This window comes from Sceloporus occidentalis, unplaced genomic scaffold (assembly GCF_023333645.1).
Source record: "Sceloporus occidentalis isolate IW3139 unplaced genomic scaffold, rSceOcc1.0.p SCAF_3, whole genome shotgun sequence".
NCBI lineage: Eukaryota > Metazoa > Chordata > Lepidosauria > Squamata > Phrynosomatidae > Sceloporus > Sceloporus occidentalis.
Genome location: NW_028316983.1, coordinates 170,914,291 through 170,934,369, shown reverse-complemented (window position 1 = coordinate 170,934,369; position 20,079 = coordinate 170,914,291). Strand labels below are relative to the sequence as shown.

General features: G+C 38.2%; 1 protein-coding gene across 3 annotated transcripts in view; it reads right to left on the bottom strand.

Moving 5' to 3' along the window:
• CARMIL1 (capping protein regulator and myosin 1 linker 1) overlaps positions 1-20,079 on the bottom strand; it is a 200,196-nt gene that overhangs the window by 40,558 nt on the left and 139,559 nt on the right. For 2 of the 3 annotated variants that reach the window (XM_089516866.1, XM_089516868.1), the window contains 8 exons: positions 17,904-17,997; positions 16,582-16,680; positions 15,172-15,300; positions 14,872-15,003; positions 11,295-11,470; positions 9,553-9,640; positions 7,752-7,901; positions 106-123 (listed from right to left, as the gene is read on the bottom strand). In XM_089516866.1, the coding sequence (XP_089372992.1) occupies positions 106-123; positions 7,752-7,901; positions 9,553-9,640; positions 11,295-11,470; positions 14,872-15,003; positions 15,172-15,300; positions 16,582-16,680; positions 17,904-17,997 (886 nt within the window). The remainder of the gene's footprint in view (positions 1-105; positions 124-7,751; positions 7,902-9,552; positions 9,641-11,294; positions 11,471-14,871; positions 15,004-15,171; positions 15,301-16,581; positions 16,681-17,903; positions 17,998-20,079) is intronic. The other variant, XM_089516867.1, reaches the window with a different exon arrangement.

The window sequence follows — 20,079 nt, the reverse complement described above, 5'->3', positions numbered from 1 at the left end:
CCAAGAGATTAGTAAAGGCGTTACAAAAGCAAATGGAGCAAGAAAAACAAAGTAGGCTAGAAACAGCAAAGCTTTTTTTTTTTTTGTGAAAAAAAAAATACTTACACTTGTACAGCAGAGAGTCTCCATGCAGCCAAAAGAGAAAGATAAAAGAATATGAATGGGCAGAAGATAAAGCAAAAGCAGCAGTTTTGAGAGGAGGGAGGAAGCAAGCAGCACTGAAATTTAGCAAATAAAATAAGACTGAAGCAGAAGTACTGAAGCAGAAATATGCAAAAAATGAAATACAAACCTTGAACATTAAGGATGAAATTGCAACAGATCCATATTAGATACACAGAGATGTGAGGGAGAGAAACTCTCCCCCTTGGTTTCATTCACATAGGGTTACAACTTCCTAATGCTTGTGGTTAAATGCAGAATTTGTAATGACCAACGATACTAGTGAGTAGTATTAATGATCAAAAGGAGAGTAGAAATGTGGAGATTGTTTGGGCAGCATCTTGTGGCATTTTCAAAATATCACGAGGATTTTTATTTTTATTTGAAACAAAAATAAGATGACTAAGGGTTGATGGCTCATTCAACTTGAAGCTCATTGATACAGTCTTTGTATCACATGCTTTGATGTTCCATGTTCAGTATTCAACATCTGGGATAGACAAATGCTTAGAAGAAGAAAAACTCATTTGTTCAGTGTTCAAAGCCCAACAACAAGAAAATAAAGCCAACCTTCTATATTATGTATGTTACCTAGAAGAGAGTTCAATGGACCTTTCCCTCCAGCAAGTTCAAAGAACTGCTATCAAAGCAGGACCTCACACCATACATATTTTCCATAATTTGTGAGTGACACACATGTTGTTAGTACCAGCAACATCACTAGGGTTGGCATTACTGGGTGTGGCAACTCATGATGTCACCCTTATCCCATATCAGACCATAATGAATCCTTAGCAATGTTTTTTGTATTAATGTTACTCATAAATTGAAATTTCCATACATCATTGAATGCAATGGCAATAGTTGTGACATAAACAACTAGTAAAATTAAAATTATGCCTTTAAATTACAGCATCATACACACAGCCAAAATGTATTTACATGTACAAAGTTTCTTGTGGTCAAAATGAAAATTTTGTAAGATGTGATGTTTTCAAAGAAACGTTAAAAATAAGTGAAAAAATAAAATTTTAAAATGCAGTTAAAAAACAACAACACCTGAGGCCTTGCCTTTCTCTTCCCACTGAGCCTCACCTCACCCATACCATCTCCAGCATTTTAAAGGGATGCAGGAGAAAGCCACAGTCCATTTCCATGCAAAGGCAGATGTTTGGGGAACATCCCCTCTTGGGATGTCCATCTGGTGTGGCCTTACCTAACACCCCACCCCTAGTGACACCCCTGATTAGTTCTTGAGTTTTTGCAAAACCATATTTTTCATTTTAGTTTATATATGTGCACATTGATTTTAAAGAGCCATCTAACCAAGTATACAAGGGACACAGGCAATGTTTCTTCAGCATTAAAAGAAATGAAACTGCAGTTCTCTTTTAAATCACTTCTGTAATTTTCTCAGTGAATTAACTATTCTTCAACATGAGCAATTGTTTAATTAAATGCAGTACAGATACAATTAGCTTCTGTACATAGTCTTATCTTCCTTCATTTTAAGAAAAAGTTTTTTTTTCTACATATGCTTGACATCTAGACTTAAATTACAGACATCTGGAGCCCATTTCTTTACTTCGCTGCACAAGCTGAACATGCTTGACCATGTTTAGTTCTCTTATTTCTGGCACAAGAGTTGAGAAGTATTTATTTATTCATGAATTGTTAGCCCACTTTTCAAAGCACAAACCTCTAAAGGTGGCTCACAAAATTAAAACAAACAAACAAACAAACAAACTACTGTTTGCATGATTAGAATTATAACTCTATCCCCTGAAGCAGTTAAACTCCCTATCCCAGGTACACTCCAACAAAAGAAAGCCTTAAAACAAATGTTCTTCAGGACCCATTTGAAAGTCAGTTCAGGTATGGCTAGCTCTACATTGCTCTCTAGGGACAGAATTCCATAAGTCTGGAACCATCACAAAAAAAGCCCCAATCTCTGTTTAATATCTGCAAACCTGGTGGACCTCAACAATAAACCAGAGAGGAGGGCTTCTAAAACAGATCTGAAGGCCTATGGTGCTATATAAATAAATGTAATAATAATAATAACAACAACAACAACAACAACAATAATAATAATAAGGCACAGGGAGTACTCATATGGGAGCAGGAGTGACTATGCTTACTCTTGAGAGAAGACAGAAGGTCCTTAAGTATCACAGGAACCTTGTACACTTTGGGCAGGAGAAGTTTGTCATTTGCTCTTCATTCTAAGTTCATAGATACCAACACAACAACCTCTTGTGTCAGCTAGTAGCTATAAGCAGAGGATTTCTTAATTTTAACAAGAAAAAGATTTGAATCACGCTTGAAACAACTGCTACAGTTCAAGTTGCTATTCATACTGGAAGAGCTATAGGAAGATAGATGATTGGGCTACTCAGCAGCATGGATAACTAGAAAGATGGAAGATAAGATTTTCAAATAGAGTTAACAATTAAAATTGTTCCTTATTGTGATAGGAAGATGCATGGAAAATGACTGAAATTTCAATCCTCTTTAGATGACTTCTTACTAGCATAGGTACTGTTAGATCCCATAGTTGCTTCCATGCCAGTCATAAAATATGTAAGCTTTATTATCACAGAGGTTACTACTATTCTGTCATCAGCTACATGTCTTTGAAGGGTTCAGGTGCTACTGCTTTAGTGATCATACAAAGCAAAGGAAGCATTACAAGCTAGAGCAGTGATGGCAAAACTTTTAGAGAATGAGTGCCCAAACTCTGTGGTGTTCCAGCACTGGGTATCTCCTGGTGCTAGGGGAGAGGGACTTCTGGGGGCGGGACACCCAGGGTGGGACTTTCACCTTCCGGGGCAGGACTCTCCAGGGGAAAAACCCAAGGTCTCAGGCTAGCAATAGCACCCCCCCCCCCGATCATACTTGCTCATAAGATGATAGTTTCACCTTAGGGTCGCCATAAGTCAGAAATGACTTGAAGGCACCACACACACAAGCCATGCTCTCTTAGCCTCAGAGGATGACAATGAAAATCCCCCTCTGATGAAGCTTTCCCCATGATAGTTTCAGCTTAGGGTTGCCAGGAACAACTTGAAGGTACAAACACACACAGTACACACTCTCAGTCTCAGGCTAACAATAGCAAACACACACACACCCCGGCGAAATTGCCAAAAGAACTCCATGATAGTTTCACCTTAGGGTTGCCATAAATCAGAAACGACTTGAAGGCACCACACACACAAGTCATGCTCTCTCAGCCTCAAGGGATGACAAGGGCAACCCCCTTCTGCTCCGTCCTCCACCCTCTTGTGCCTTTAATTAGCTCAGAGCTAGGTAAAGGCACAGGAGATGTGAGGAACAGGTGTGTGTCTGCTCCTCCCTCCCATCCTCCTCTGCCTTTAACTGGCAGGAGGGTGGGCGAGGGAAGAGGAGGAACAGGTGTGCACTGGCTCTTCCTCTTCCCTTGCCCTCCTGTCCCTTTAACTGCCTCTCCAGAGATTGGGGGGGGGGGGGAGGGAGAGGAAGAACCAGCATGCATGCCAGCAGAGAGAGCTCCATGTGCCAGAGATGCCATGCGTGCCATAGGTACGCCACCATGGACCTAGAGCCTTAGCCTCCCACACAATAATGTAGAAATAATCAATGTTCATTTAAAAGTTAAATGCAAGTCAATGTAACAATCATAAACAAAAAGCTTCACAATAAAATACAGAGCAACTCAGAACTTGGAAGTAATAGGTTACAAGTAAAGTAGTAACTAATTACTCTGGGGTGGTTAACAAAAGTGTAATGAAGCCAAATTATAAAAGTAATCTAATGGATAGGAATACATTTATTTTAACAGTATAATGCTTAATTGTTGCAAGTTATTTTCAAGAGCTAAAGATTTTATAGACATTTCTCTTACCAAATCTAGGATATTTTCTCTAAAGTAATAAAAAAGTAATGAGCAGTGCTATAAATAACGTAACAAGTTTGCATCACTGTGATGAATCATTAATTATGCCAACTGATTACTTCTGAAACTCTGTAATGAATGACAAATTCCTTTTAAAAGTAATTTTCCAAGCTCTGGAACAATTTAAGACTGCAATAGTAATCTTAACAGTGCATCTGCCTCTAAAATTAAAACTGAACTGTCACTATTGATAACTTTAGAGATCCAACTTTTATTCTACTGTTCTTATATTTAGACATTAATACAGACCATTGCTTTCTGATTATTTATACAAAATACATGAACATACACACAGTACTAATCACTCCAGAAATGTTATGATTTAATGTTGAATCCAATGAACTATGAAATACTGAGATAATTTAGAATTAAGAATTACACAAGTTTTAGTATGTCATGTGAAGCCTGCAGACAAACTAGCCTGGTTTGAACCACCTAAGAAATTTAACTGAGACCAAACTATTCATGAAAACATTAAGAAGAGTATGAGGGATCCATATTTTAAAAAAATCCAATCCCAATATATAAAACTTCTCAGCAGTCAGTAAATGTGCTTCATACTTCTTTAATCAAAGACTCTTAGGCCAGTGTTACTGAAACTGCTGTTTACACTGCTGCTGGTTTATGAGCCATCAGCTGTTGGTCTGGTGCGAGTTTCCAGGAAAGAAAATGAATATAATAATAATGTGGCACAAATATGGTCTGCAACATGGAATAACTTGAGAAACATTGTAACTATACTACATAATTACAGCAGTGTAATTCTATGGAACTGTTGTTTGGTGAAGTGCTTCAAATTTTCTGTTGGAGAGCTCCAGTTCATTCACCTGAAGTATAGCACTAAAGCTTAGAGAATTTTAAGTGTCTCATCAAGGAACAAATCTCAAGATCTAAAGAATGGAACCATGGAAGTTAGTGATATCAAACTGCTGGAACAAAATAAATGTAATTATATTCCATTGCCTCCCAAAAAGCAATGTTCTAATGAGAGAAAGTCAAATATCCCACTGCAAATTTGAACCCAAGATTTAAAGTGCAAATCACAGGAGCAAACCTGATCACACTTACATCAAATTATGAAATCAAAGGGAAGAAAGAGGGATACAATTCCTAGAAGGAAGAAGCTCCCTTCCCTTAGAAGGAAGAAGTAACACAGGGGGTAGATAGGAAGGATCTCGGAAGTTGTCTGAGTTTCTTCAAGCTGTATGTACTCATACCACCTCAAAGTGGTAAGCTTGTTTGCAAGTCTGAGAGGAAAGTATGCTATGTTTCTGTACTCATTTTCAGTATAACAGAGGTTTATAATTTTTTAAGCTGATGGGTAGACTTGGAATTTTAAGAAAATATCATGGGCACATCACAGAATTGTTGCCAAGGGTGTGTCCATTCATAAAGGGATGCCATAGCTGATGTAGCTAGTAACAAAACCAATTTCACAGAGCCATTACCTTCATTCTCCTTCCCACATCAGATCACCCTTTAGGCCTCCTTTTATAATTTTCCCATTTTGAGTTAGTCCCACGCTATTTCACTCCCATTATCTTATTTCCTCCACCCATTCCTAGACTCTCTACTCCCCATTCCCAGAGTCTCTTTTTCTCCTCCAAATCCTTCACAACATCCTCACAATTGGTCCTTGTTATTTCCAGCCCTTCCCAGTTACTCCACTGCCACCCCTAAGCCTCAGTATTATCTTCATGGGCAGTTCCACGAAGAATACAGTGCATTAATCTACATGAAAAAGTTACCAGCACATGAATGACTGTGACCAGCTCTTCTACGCAAGACTCAGAGTCCCTTTGGTCAAGAAAGCTGACACATTTTTAAAAACATGTATTAGCAGGTCATTGTGTGTGCACAGACACAGGTATCTTTGTATAATGGAATCTTGTAGCACCCTTGAAACTAACTGGGAGAAAGACGTTTGTAGCATAAGCTTTCATAAGCTCCATTTACTTCATTGGGTGTTGATACAGATTAACATGGTTATGTCTTTGAATACTACTACAGATATATCTTTGAGCGTTGTAGGGCCTATCCCCATCCTAGTATTTCAGTTGAACATAAAGAATCAGAAGGAATTATATAAACACAACATAATCCTAAACCAAAAATGGTAACTGAACAAAAGTAATATAGGAACCATATCTCTGAAATATACCTGCACGTCATTAAAGAACTAATGCAGACACATGTAGGTAACCTTATTCTAAAAATAGCAGCCATAAAGAAAGAAAAAAAGGATTCTAGGCAGTTATGCTCCTTCTTTATAGACCTGTCTGAAAGAGTTAGTTAGATAAAAGGAACCATCAGCCGAATCATCTCTTTGAATATTCCGACCCAATCCTGTTCACAGATCTGTCTCCAGTTGATATATTCACCTGATCTTAGCTAAAAGACCAAGAAACAATATAAGGCTCATAATAGAATATATATAATAAATAATGGACAATTATGTGACATCTCAAACACCAACAGATGTTAAATTATGGCATCTGTGATTTTAAAAAAAGATATACTGATGGCCACGAAATTGGACATTTTTGAAGAGGGACTAGACAAAACATGATTAGACAAATACATAGATGAGGCTACCAGTAGCTATTAGTCTACTGGTCAATATGGCTTTTTATATAACCTCCAGCACTGTATTACAGACACTAGGTGACTGAATGCCACTGGCTGGGAAAAAATAAACATTGTGGGCAAGTGACATATTATTAATTCTCTGCCACGGCCTTCCGAAGACATCTGGATGGACAATGTGGGAACAAAATTACCTTCTGCCTTCTTATGTTCTTACAATACACTATATATTATCTTCAGTTGAGTACAAGTCTGTGGAAGTGTACATATGCATATATTTCTTTTCCTGTCTATCCCTCCTTTGCCTTAATATGGGACGTGAATGTATGTATGCTGCTGTGGGTGTCTGAATACAAAAACTCAAATCTGTATGTATATCCACAAAGAAAAAATAACAGCAGGACAATTTTGTTTTAATAAAATCCCAAAAGTGTATATTATATCGCCTTTGAAAAATGTAAACAGCTGATGTTCCAAGATTCAAAGTCAACTTTCTAACTTGAGCTTCCCATCCAGGAAGGGTGGGAAATCGCGTATAAGTTTAACTTCATTTAAAATCATGAATAAAATCACAGAACCAGAGACAAAAGATTTAATTTGATATCACGTGTAAGAGCTGATCAGCAGCACCTTTATTAAGCCCATATGACAAATTCTTAAATGTTCTCAACTCAAAGCAGTAAATAATGAAAAATACAAAATGGTTCCCTGGCAGACAGAATCATGACCCAGATAGAAAATTTCATTTTGTCACATGTTCTCATCCACCAACACAGAATTTGATTTTTTTTTTAAAGTAGTCAAGCCTTTCCTGCAAGCAGTCATGGCTAGAAGAGGTGGAAGAATAGCATGAAATATAAGGCATTATAAGAAGATAACTACAAGAGATAAATTGACAAGAAAAAGTGCTTTCCTTTCATATCTTTGCTACACTCCTTGTCAATAAAAGCTATGCATATGAGACGTAGTGACTAGTTCAAATTTTTAAAAAATGTACAGAGATAAAGAAATGAACAAGAGGAACTTTTGTGGATTGAGATCTAGACAAGTGCTAAAGGTGTCTTACCATGCATGTATCTAAGTCTTCCAAACGCTCTATTTCAGTCAGCTCCTCAACTGTGATGACTGATCTTTTAGTAGGTTTCTCCTCTGCTAGCTCAATGTCTAATGATTCTTGGTGAGGTAGTGGCTTGCCTCGTCTTGTCAAATGATCAGCCTAGAAGAAAGATTAAAATTAGGAAAAAGCACCCCTTGTAAAATAAAATAAAAATGAGGAAACACTGGTGAAAAGCTATTTTAAGTACCTTGACAAAGTGCAAAAGTCATTTCAAGATGTATCTTGCTTGACACAGAAAATTCATAGCTCAGCTCAGAATTTGGAAATGTTTTTAGTTACTTTTTGTCCCATAGCACCCAGAATCCCTCAGCCAGTACACTGTACTTCTGAACACTACCAAAACCTGAACATTCTTTGACTCAGAGCTGAACTTAAGAATACAACCAAACAATAAAGTCTTCAAGAGGAGTGTAAACACATTTGACACACAAAGAATCCCTCTCCCCTAATCTGCCTTTCAACCAACCAAGTGCACCTAAGTCTTGTCTAGGTTTCTCTCCTTTATCCAATCCATTAATGATATCAGATACTGACATATTGTTGGGGATGTCATTTAGAAGAATAAAAGATAATGTTGGCTGTCATCAGACTCTTGAGCTGAACTTTCAAATTCTGGCCATTCTCTACTCTCAAATTCTGGCCAATCCCTAGGTTCATTTATATGTCGAACAGCATGGCAGGAAAATGGAACACTAAGGGACACCACAGATCAGGGGTGGGCAACCTGCAGCTCTCAGTCTGCATTTGATCCTTCCTTTCCCCATGGCATACTAGGCAGGAGGCCAGGAGAAAGAGAGAAGGGGGTGGGGGGAGAGGTGGGCAGAGAAATAGAGAAGAGTGGAAAAAATGGTAGGAAAGGCAGAGAGGGAAAATATTACTTCTGGTTGTAGCCCTGTGTACTGCTAGCTTCAGCCCTGCCCATCACCAGTATGTGAGCCTAATAGGGTTGAACAAAAGTTCTTCAGCACCATCTTTTCAAACTGTTACTCCAAGGAGGACCAAGCCAAGCAAAACAGCCTCATTGTAGAAGCAAGCCCCAGTAAATAGCAAAGCTATTTTGCTCCCAAACATTATTTTCCTACATTCTGGTCACAGCATCAACTCGCTAGTTGATACATTAGTTCTCTCACAATACAGAAAAGGCTCATCTCATCAATGTTATCTATGTACATCACATCGCAGGCTTGTTTTTACATATGAATCCAGTTGAGTTTTTGGGGTTTTTTTGTCTTTAAGGCTGTTCCCTCCCCCGCTATCCTTTTGCCAGCTGGCAAAGATCTTTTGGATCAAGCAGGCTTTTAATGAGTAACTGCTTTCAGGGAGCTTTTTTAAATGAAGGTGTGCATTATTTTAATTTTTGGTTTTTTTAAAAAATTATTTTCTACTGTGTATATTGTTTTAATGTGATTTTATCTGTTTAATTTATTTTATTGTTTAGGTTTTAGCAGATCCTTTTTGTGAGCTACCTTGAGTTCTGGGAGAAAGGCAGAATATAAATGAATTAAATAAATAAATGAAAAATAAATATTAACCCTTTCTGTACTATTCACTATCAATATAAACAATATGATGCAGATATTTTAGATATTATGGGTATGAAAAGTCCTTTGGGGCAACTGGGGTAAGCACAACTTGTTACATAGGCATAGGTATATATCTGGAAGTCCTCATGCAAGTGAATAAAACAGAGCAAGAGCATCTTTGCTGAGCTATTATATCCCGAAAAGCTGAGTCCTGGACAAATACTCACCAGTTTATGGTGGCAAACTGACAAGGCATCAAGAATCTCATCTACTATTCGATCTGAGAGAAATGAGGCAACTGTCAGCTTCACTTCACTGTGGAGAAAGATGAAGTGAGAATAGCAAAGAATCATTCACACAAGGAAATCTTCCCACCCTTTTCAAACCTGATTGTGTGATAAAAGGGTTAACTAAATACCCAAATACCTTAGGAATACAGATCACTATTTTATATAGCCCAGTACTGTTAATTCCTTCTTGCCCTGGCTCTCTAGGATTTCAGGCAGGATTAGTTCCTTGCCTTACTTAGAGGTGCCTGGTATTGCCTGGAGGTCTCACATCCAAATAATTAACCAGACTCAATCTTGTTTAGTTTCTGGAATCAGACAAGATTGGAGTGTTCAAGGTGATACAGTGGTTTTCAAAGGGAAATTGAAAAATAAACATGTAAATACAGAAATAATTTCACAAGTAATTATATTGGATTATATGAGCTGCAAACCAGAAACAGATGGAGGGCCACAGTTGTCTGCCCCAGATCTAGATTATGAATGTAATATAAAGCATATTCTACTCCAATGTGTGACAAAGATAAATATTTGCCACAATGAAACTAATTTGCTATTACGTGTTTACAAATCATATTTCTAACAATAAAATAAGCAACTTGCTAAACCTGAGTTATTAGTACTTACAACACTGTGTCAACTTCTCTCCTGGTCCAATTATAACATGGAGGGCCTTAAATAAATTACCAGTGTTGATACATGCTATAACCTGCGGAGTTGTTTCAACTGCCTAACATAGACCAAGTTTCATTATATACGGAGTTAAAGAAATAACTTCCAAGCTCTCCTACTAGCTGATCACATCATTTGGATCAAGCTTAATAATACAAGAGTATAGTAGGGGCAGATAATCCTTAGAGCACTGTACTGATCTGCTGAGCCTGACACAACCATGAACTAGTCTTAACAGCATTCAGTGGGGCAGTTTCCTAATGCAGAGTGATACAGACTACTCTGATTCCCTTGAAAGGAATAGCTTTTTGGTGGTATGTTAACACTGCTTTTTCACTGCATTTTAATAGTTTTACAGTTTTATTCTGACTAATATCACAGTTTATATAAAAAGATATAAAATAATAAGATAATTAATTGAGTAAACAAAGCATAATTATATCTATTTTTCCCCTTAGCAGACAATTCTCAAGGGGCCAAACTAATAACACATGTTCAATACCAGTTGTGGGAATTTGCACAGGTAACATTAACTGTGACACCATCCACAGAACATCAACTTCTATATATGATCTGGAAAGACTAGGATGGGTGTTTGCAGTATATCCTGTGTTGGCAAAGCACTCAAATCAGCAAACTGTGCTGGTCATGCAAGAAACCAGTGCATGCATTAGCTGGTCTACATAGGAGATGAGATATGAATCAATCATTTGGGTCAAGCTGTCACATCTGCTGAAAGAATTGCATTCATCAACAGAATCAGGAGGGCAGGATCTCCTCTTCCACTGGTGCCCCCATGCACTCTACAGTGCTTGTAAAAAAACAAAACAAAACTTCCCTAGAACTAGTTAAGAGGCACCCTTAGGATATTGGTGAGAACAGATTTTTTGTTTGGAACAATAGTATTCACTGTTGTCTGCCCCAGTGATAGGTATTTCTGTTTAACAGAGTACAGTTTAAGCTTTTGCACTTACTTTGCAACGTAAACTAAGAAGAATGAATGGACTCACCTGATTTTATTAAGGATATCAATGCCAGACTGCTCTAGGAGAACATTTTTTACAAAGGTTCGTGGAATGGAAATCTTTTCAGTGCATGCCTCAATTAAATCTTGCCTTATGTTTGCTTTCTTCATTGCACTTGGACAAAGGTTTTCAGCTGCATCCACCATAGACTCAAGTAGTGTCTGTAGCACAAAGTGGAAGAAAGCATTTTGAACCGTATGTACCATGGCACCATTTCATTCATAACATCACATGCAGGACTTTTATGGTTAAGATTGGTGAAATATACCTGCAATTAACACATTTCAGAGAGTTACAGCTTACAGTCGATGCAGCCAGGAATTCTTTCTGTGCTGCTCGGATTGCATCGGCAGAATCTCGTCCAGCAGAGGGGTTCAGGGTAGTCAGGGAATTAACTCAATCTCCCGACACCCTAAACCCTTTATTAGAGCCAACTAATGCCTGCTGTGACGCTTTTAATAACTTTTTTGCCGATAAAATATCTCGGATAAGGGCTGATCTCGATGCCAGTTTTTCATCAGAACCACGACAAGAGGTGTCCAGTGCCTCTGGTAATAAGGTTATTCTGGATCACTTTGAGTTTGTGAATACTGAGGATGTGGACAAGCTCCTTGGGTGTGTAAGAAAGACGACTTGCCCTCTTGACCCTTGCCCATCCTGGTTGACCGTTCAGGGAGGGGATGTAATAACAACTTCTTTACTTCGTATAATTAACTCATCAATTTGGGAGGGTTTAGTTCCATCAGCCTTAAAACAGGCCATAGTGAAACCTATTTTGAAGAAATCCTCTCTTGATCCCCTACAAATGAGTAATTACAGACCGGTCTCTTTACTACCTTTTTTGGGCAAGGTGATTGAGAGGGCAGTCGCCTTCCAACTCTAAGCTGTCTTGGATGAAACTGATTATCTGGACCCATTTCAAACTGGCTTCAGGGCGGGGTTTGGAGTTGAGACGGCCATGGTCGCCTTAGTTGATGATCTCCATCTGAGTATCGACAGGGGAAGTGTGACCCTGTTGGTGCTCATGGACATCTCAGCGGCCTTCGATACCATAGACCATGGTATCCTTCTGGAACGCCTGAGACAGTTAGGTATTGGTGGCACTGCGCTCCAGTGGCTCTGGTCCTACCTCTCGGGAAGGTTCCAGATGGTGAGGCTGGGGGACTGTTGCTCTCGTAAAAGAGAGCTGACATCTGGTGTCCCTCAGGGCGCCATCCTGTCCCCCATGCTGTTTAATATTTACATGAAGCCGCTGGGAGAGATCATCCGGAGACATGGAGCACGGTTTTATCAGTACGCTGATGACACCCAGATCTATCTCTCTATGTCCCCGACTGATTCAGTGACTAAGAATGGCATCTCTCCTCTGGATTCCTGCCTGGAGTCAGTAATGGGCTGGATGAGGGAAAACAAACTCAAGCTGAATTCAGAGAAAATAGAGGTACTTGTGATAGGCTCCCCAGATCCAGACAGAGGAATTTGTCACCCGGTCCTGGATGGGGTCACACTTCCCCTAAAGGACAAAGTTCACAGCTTGGGAGTGCAAGTAAGACAGCCAGTGGGTTAAAATCCCTCTCTGAGAAGATTCTTTTTGTTTATGTGCTCTAGTGAGGACTCTTCTATTAATATATGTAGTATGCCATGAAGCCAATGTTTTTGTTCATACGTCTGCCAATGGATTGGAATTTGTGAACTGAATATAATTCAATTCAACTTTTTCTCTTTCTAATCTTTCTATAAGACTAGAAAGGTTTTTCACCTCTAGGTGGGTGCCTACATAAATATATGTATATTAGCATAAGCTAAGCTATGAACAAGGCCATTACCTATGCAAAGAGCCTCTTGGCTTTCCCAATGATGGCAGAAATCAAACTAGGAAGCCCATACTGAACCATTTCATGGTTCTGACCAAAAAACAAAAGAAAACAAACAAACAAACAAAAACAAGCAGCCCATGACTATTCAAGCATCTTCAAACTATGGCTTCATATCCTGGCTTGTTCTGATGTGTGCAATTATACAATGGACTTAACACCAAACATTAATACATACAATTAGGCACCATGCCTGAAACTGTATTTTTCCATCTTTGAAACTCTGGTATTTCATTAAAACTGATAAACAAAGTCTTCATATAAAAGAGAGAAAGAAAAACTAAACACTATCTAAACTGAAACATTTTCTTCCTCATTAAGTTCTCTAATTTACAAAAAAATAATTAGTAATGTGGTATTTCTATAGATCTTCATTATCTTCCCACTAACTGAAACATTTTCTTTTTGTTTCAAATAATCAGAGGTCCTATCTTTAGTTTTAGAGCTGCTGCTAAGTTCACAAATATATTAACACAGAACACAGCTGAAAGCAAAATACAATGTGGGGGAAAATACTATCATTTTCTTGGTAGTGAGTATACAATCACAGAGATACCCTGGATGGTTTAAAAAAAACAACAAAAAACCTCCAGAAATTTTTAGGAATTGCTCTTGATCCTAGTAGAGTAAATTATGTTCCTTCTATTTCTATCTGTCCTTAAAAACTGTAACCTATCATATGGTGCTTAAAGCAGGGGTGAAAATAAATGACCCTACAAATGGCATTGGAAGCCAAGTCCCAGCAGATCTAGCACACCCAATGGTGGGATTTTCAATCCAACAACATTTGCATGGTCACATCATTCCTACCCTAGGCTTATAAGAACCAGGCAACTACAGAAAGCCGGAGACAGGCAAGGTGGTTCTTGAAATCCTTACGGGAGCCTTGCTGTTTATTCTTAGGTGTCATATTAATTCATATAATTCTTATATGATCAATGTTCAGCTATCCTATAAGCATCTACTAATGTTCCCCTGAGCCAGTGTGGTGTAGTGATTTGAGGGTTGGACTATGACCACAGACTATACCTCCTGAGCTATGGAAACCCACTGGGTGACCTTGAGCAAGTCACAGTCTCTTAGCCTCAGAAGAAGACAATGGCAACCCCCTCACACCCCACCCCAAACAAAATCTTACCAATAAAAGCCCATGTTAGGTTTGTCCTAGGGTCGTCTTAAGTAGGAAAAAACTTGAAGGCACACAATAATAACAACAATAACAATAATATTCTCCTTCAAAGGTTTATTCTAATAAAAAACTCTGATAGACACCCATTTAATAAGTGGAGATGCATAGTCCCTTTGTTTGCCAACAATTTGTTTTTATACCAAGCATTCCTGCTTCTTTTGGATACTTTTTAGGTAATGAAAGATTACTTACTCCCTTATTTTCAATACCAATAATGTCAGGGCTAACACTGTTGCGATATCAGATGAGGCCCTTACCCCAGCCGCTACCTGCTGTTGTCCCCAGAAATCTTAACTCTAATCCTTGTTCACTGATGTCCTGTCACATATCTTTGATAGAATGTTAATTGGGTCCAGAAGGTAAGAATACAGTGGTGGCAGTGTCCAAAGATTAGGTTCCAGTTGCACTATCTCATCTTAAATCTGTAGCTGAAACAACTATGATGGTAACTTTCTTTTTAGGATACTTTCCATTTCACTTTTTGCAAAGAGTTTAATACCTTGAGCTGGTCATCAACAACTCTGGTGACCTCCCCAGCCATTGAATCTAGTGTCTCCTGAATTGGGTTAGGTAAAGAGCCATTCGCTCCTGCCCATGAAGCTCCACCAAGATGATACAGATTTGGTAATAACTGTAAAATTAAGAAAGAGAGAAAGAGAGAAAGAAAGAAGATTGCAGTAAGTTAATGTAGCACTCAGCACTGTATCTGTGAACACATATATAATCAAATTCTTAAATAAAGTTTTAATATTAATATTATCTATTTTAGTGGAATTGGTACACCAGGGATACCACTTACTGTTTTGGAATTTTTAGCATCTTTCATAAGTCTTTCTGCTGATTTCAGATCTTCTTGTATTGTGTCAATGCCACAGTTTCTTAAGGAGTTCAGATGGTCTTGTACTTTGACACATATTCTGTCAATCATCTACACAGCAATGATGTGGGAAGATAACAAAATATTAGACAATGTGAGACATGAAGATATGCAAGATTCAACTGTAATGTGAATGTAGCGGTGAAGTGCTTTTTCTGGGTATAACAGTCCACATGAATATGCTGGAATTAATGCTGTGGATCCTTTTAATGTGTATTTATCTAGCTGACGTTTATCTAGCCCTTCAATTTACAATCACTACAGTGATTTTAAAAGTCAAGTGAACACACATCATTATAGTGGGCACAGTAACATAAATGGATGCAAAAACCCATTGCACATGTAAGTGTAGATGAATCAGGTTGGTTGAAGTTAAAAATAGATCCAAAAATACCAAAAGAAGAATGAATGCCGCTTCTGAATTTGGATTGGGAGGGTTTTATCATCCTCTCTTGGTAGCAAAAAGGAATATTTAGTCTTGATGTAAATTTCAGCTCTTAGATCTTTCAAGATAGGACAGCCTTTGGATGGCATGGCTATGAGAGGTACTTCCTTGAAAGACTGTTCCACCCCAGTTGTTCCTTCTGGTACCTTTTAGATGAGTTATTTTCATTATGCAGGGCCTACATGGCAAATGATAATTCCAGTTGGGGATAGCAGACTAGGTAAAGTTATTCTTATCTAGAGAATGAATGTTTTAGTTACTTCCTGGTTTATGTAGGGCAGAATTAAAGTGGAATGCATCCTGCATAGTTGCAAATTAATATTTTTTATTCTCCTTTTCACTTGGAAATACCACATTTTCATGCAGTATCTCCCTAGCCACTAGATTGATATCTACCATTTTAATCTAAACAATTATAGCACAATCCAACTCACTAAGTATCTTCTCTTGATGGTAAAAGGAAGAAGTATATACCCTCACACTCCCGCCTTTTATCCTTTAGTCTATATACAGCATTTTTCACAGAATATATCAAATGAATAGGTCTGAGGTTCTACATATGAATCCTTCTGTACTATCCACTCTAAAAAATGATTATACAAAGCATCCTAGGTTGGATCCAGAGTTATGTGAGCTAAATTCTGCTCACGGAGCACAATAATCTCAGGTTTCAACCCCTCGATCCCTTTGAAACATCCCCCCACCATGCAAATCTGTTTCATATACCTGGATTTTCACAACAACAAATCTTTAAAATAGCATAAGAAATGGATGAGGATTACACATGGGAAAATTCATGAAAGTCCTGTAGAATGCATTTGATGAAGTTAAAAAATCTTTGAATCCAATGTAATAAAGCCTGTTTGAATTTTTAAAAGGTGATTCACCTGCTGTGTCGTACTAGTAACTATGCCCTGCTGCAGCCTGTATGCTTGTTCCTGCAGATATTTCCGGGTTTCGTGATTGCGAAGCAAATAGTTTTCTATCTAAGAGCACAAGTTTATGTTATTCAAAACTACATCAAAAAGCATGAAAATGTCTACCCACCCATCCACATATATGTGTATACTTACACACACACACACGCACACGCACAGAGCGATGAGAAGAAAGCCATAGAACTTTACACCAATTATACATTAGTAGTGTCTTACAGCACAGTCTTATATCAGCCTACTCAGAAAAAGTTTAATTAAATTAAATGAAACTCATTGCCAAGTAAATGGAATAGGATAGTAGCTTTCTTCTTTTTTAAAATTCCAAACTGACATCCCACTCCAACCATATTATATGAAGGAACTGATTGAAATTAATGCAATTTGCTGCTACCCAGTAAGCATGGTACCTACAACATGACTAGCCTGGGATCCACAGGAGCCCCGGTTTGTCATTCATGAGCAGTGTAACAATGTAAACAGCTCAATTACCCCCGTGTTCAGTAGGAGTGGTTAAACAAACCACAGAGGTTTTCTATATGGTACATTTATTACGTTATTTGGTCATAGCAGCTTCCCTTCTTTGATTTGTTTCTCCCAACAAACAAGAGAAATAATATTTTGCCTCATTCTCTGGTTTGTTGTGAGAGAACATGCTGGAGAAGAAAAACTATCCACTGCCAGATGACACAACAAACCAAATGCAGAACTTGATTTGCAGATACTGCCACTGTGACAGCTTGTGAATAGTGTGCATGCATCAGCCACTGCTTTGGATTACTGGCTTGTTATGCCATGGGAATATGCCCAGTACATTTAAGGTTGAGGTACAAGGTCAGAATTACCATGCCATGCACCCTGACATTTTATAAATGCATCCCATAATTATACATAAAATATATTCAAAGTACAGGTCCATTTCTCAGATAATGTCCTCTGCAGATCTTAAAGCATGACTTCTACAGTACTATGAAACAACACATGTACAAATGGTAGGACACACTTAGATCTATAAGAGAAAGGAATTGTCTTCAGAGAATTCATGATGTTCCCTTGCATTAGCAAGAGTAGGTGGCTTCTGGCTCTCCAAAGCTTGCTGGACTGCAACATCATCCCTAACTCACAATGTCCAACAATATTTCGAGTGTCAAAGAAAATATTAAGTCCACTAAAGAACTCCCTTCACTGGTGAAATCTCAATAATTTCAACATACAATTATAATTCATTTCTGCCAGTCCACCCTAAACTGTGCTTTTGTCATGGTAGGCAATACCTTCTGAAGTGCCTCTTCAGTTTTCTCAGGATTTGTTTTAAGGGCTTGTGAAGCATCATTCACTGGTATAGGCATGAACCTTATAGTATAATTCCTTGGAAAAGAAAAGAAAGAGAAATAAAATTAAATGCACAGAAGTTAATAAAAAAAACCTAATAATGGTATTTCTACATTATTTTGAAAATTAACTATCAAATGAAAGCAAATTCCAACTCACCATTCATATCTATTGTGAAAACTTTGATATTTTTATCTTACAGATGTGCACGCACACACACAAAGGCATACACTTTTCCTCTGAAGATTTTATAGCATCAAGAGATGGCACCTTTTTGCTTTCCCCAAGAGCAAAATTAGTGAGAACTCTCACCTTTTTCCAAATGTACCTTACACCATAAATCAGCCTAACTCTTGATTCCTGGAATCTTAGCTTCAGTTACAACGCAATATAAACTGTGTATTGATTGGCAGACTGATTGATACAAACAACACAAAGAAAACCTAGGAAGGAGAAATCTGTAGAAAAGCAATACATTTACATATCATCTAGATAGCATCTAGATTTGATGAAACCTTCTAATCAAGGAGGCTTAACATAAAAGACCGTCTGCACATATTTGCCCAATTTTTTTTTTACTCCATTGGGTTTATGGACTCATACTTGATGCTAGTGATTTTGATTTTTTTAGATGAAAATTTAAATGCAATGTTCTTCATTGAAATTTTAAAATTACACCTCTTGTAACCTTTAATGGTTGAAAGCAGCCCTCATATAATTTTTCTTATCTGGGAAGCATAATATTAAGATAATCAACGTTAAAGAATTCTTTTATTAATGTATTTTGACTATGCATGACCCTCAAGATTCACTTAATTATAAGCAAAATATTATACATTAACAAATATAATTATTTTAGATTTCAGAAAGCATGCAATTGAGGGCCAAATGAGACATCGCATCATTTATGTTTTAATCTCAGGTGTGTATGGTTTTCTCATTAAGAAATGTTTGGGGCAGGAGGACAAGAGCAAAAACTTAGTCCAGTCTACAATATGTCTGTGTGTGTGGCAGGCAGATTTAAGCATACCTCCCAGCAACCGCTGGTGTAATTCCAAATTGTAGCTCATATTCTCCCGTTGCAAATAGCAGGCACAGATGCCACATTTTGGCTGAGATACTCTATGGAGAAAAAGGACATAAAATTCTACCCAGATGGAACTTATATCCCTTCTCATGCCCTGAAGTAGTCATCTGTCTCCTGCTGGAGCATCGCAGCCCATTTAGTGGCTGGTGGAGAATGAGGATTGGCAGTGGAACATCTGGATATAGCCCTGTAGCCAGATCCCAACGACAAAGGCATCCTATGGGATGCTCTTGAGAGTCCAGCAGAATTCCTGGAGGATAATGTTGTAATTGTGCTTCCAGCTATAGAGACACAGCCACATGCTCCTCTGGTTCCTCTGTTCTCCACTGGCCATTAAATGGTCACGTGGGGTGGGGGGCTGGGAGGGAAGAAAGAAACAGGTGAGTTTAAAGGAGGCTTGGGCTCAATGCACAAGGGAGTGGTGAACTTATCCCTCTCCAATAGACATGTACCAATATTATCTGGCATATGCCACTAATAGCATGCCAGCCATAATATCAGAACCATAGTAGAGATGGAGGATTAAATCCTCCTACTATCACATCATGGTTCCAACTTGGCTCTAATTCCCCTGTTCTAGTTATTTACTGAAAATAAATCAGCTATGCAAGGATTACTCATGTGAATAACATTGATTTGAGCCTGAACTGCAAGCTTTTGAAGATAGCAATTCAAACACCTCTGGTTGTCTCATTACTGCAACTTCCACCAGGCTTAGCCAGCATAAATTATGCTGAGGCATGATATTCAACATCTGGAGAACTATATTACCCACCCCGGATTTATGCAATCATCAGTTTGGGACAAAGCCAGCCAAACTGGATCTGATATAAATTTTTCTACTCCAATTTTCAGGGCTCCTAATGTCTCTTATGTTCCTCTTCAGAACTAAAGATATAAAGATGGCCTTTTATGCTAAATTCTCCTTTTACTGCATCTCTATGCAGTAGTGTATTGTCCCAACTTAAGATGCCAGCATTCCACAGGGCAGCTCTCATTAATGTTTGCCACTGGATTCACTCAGCATTTTG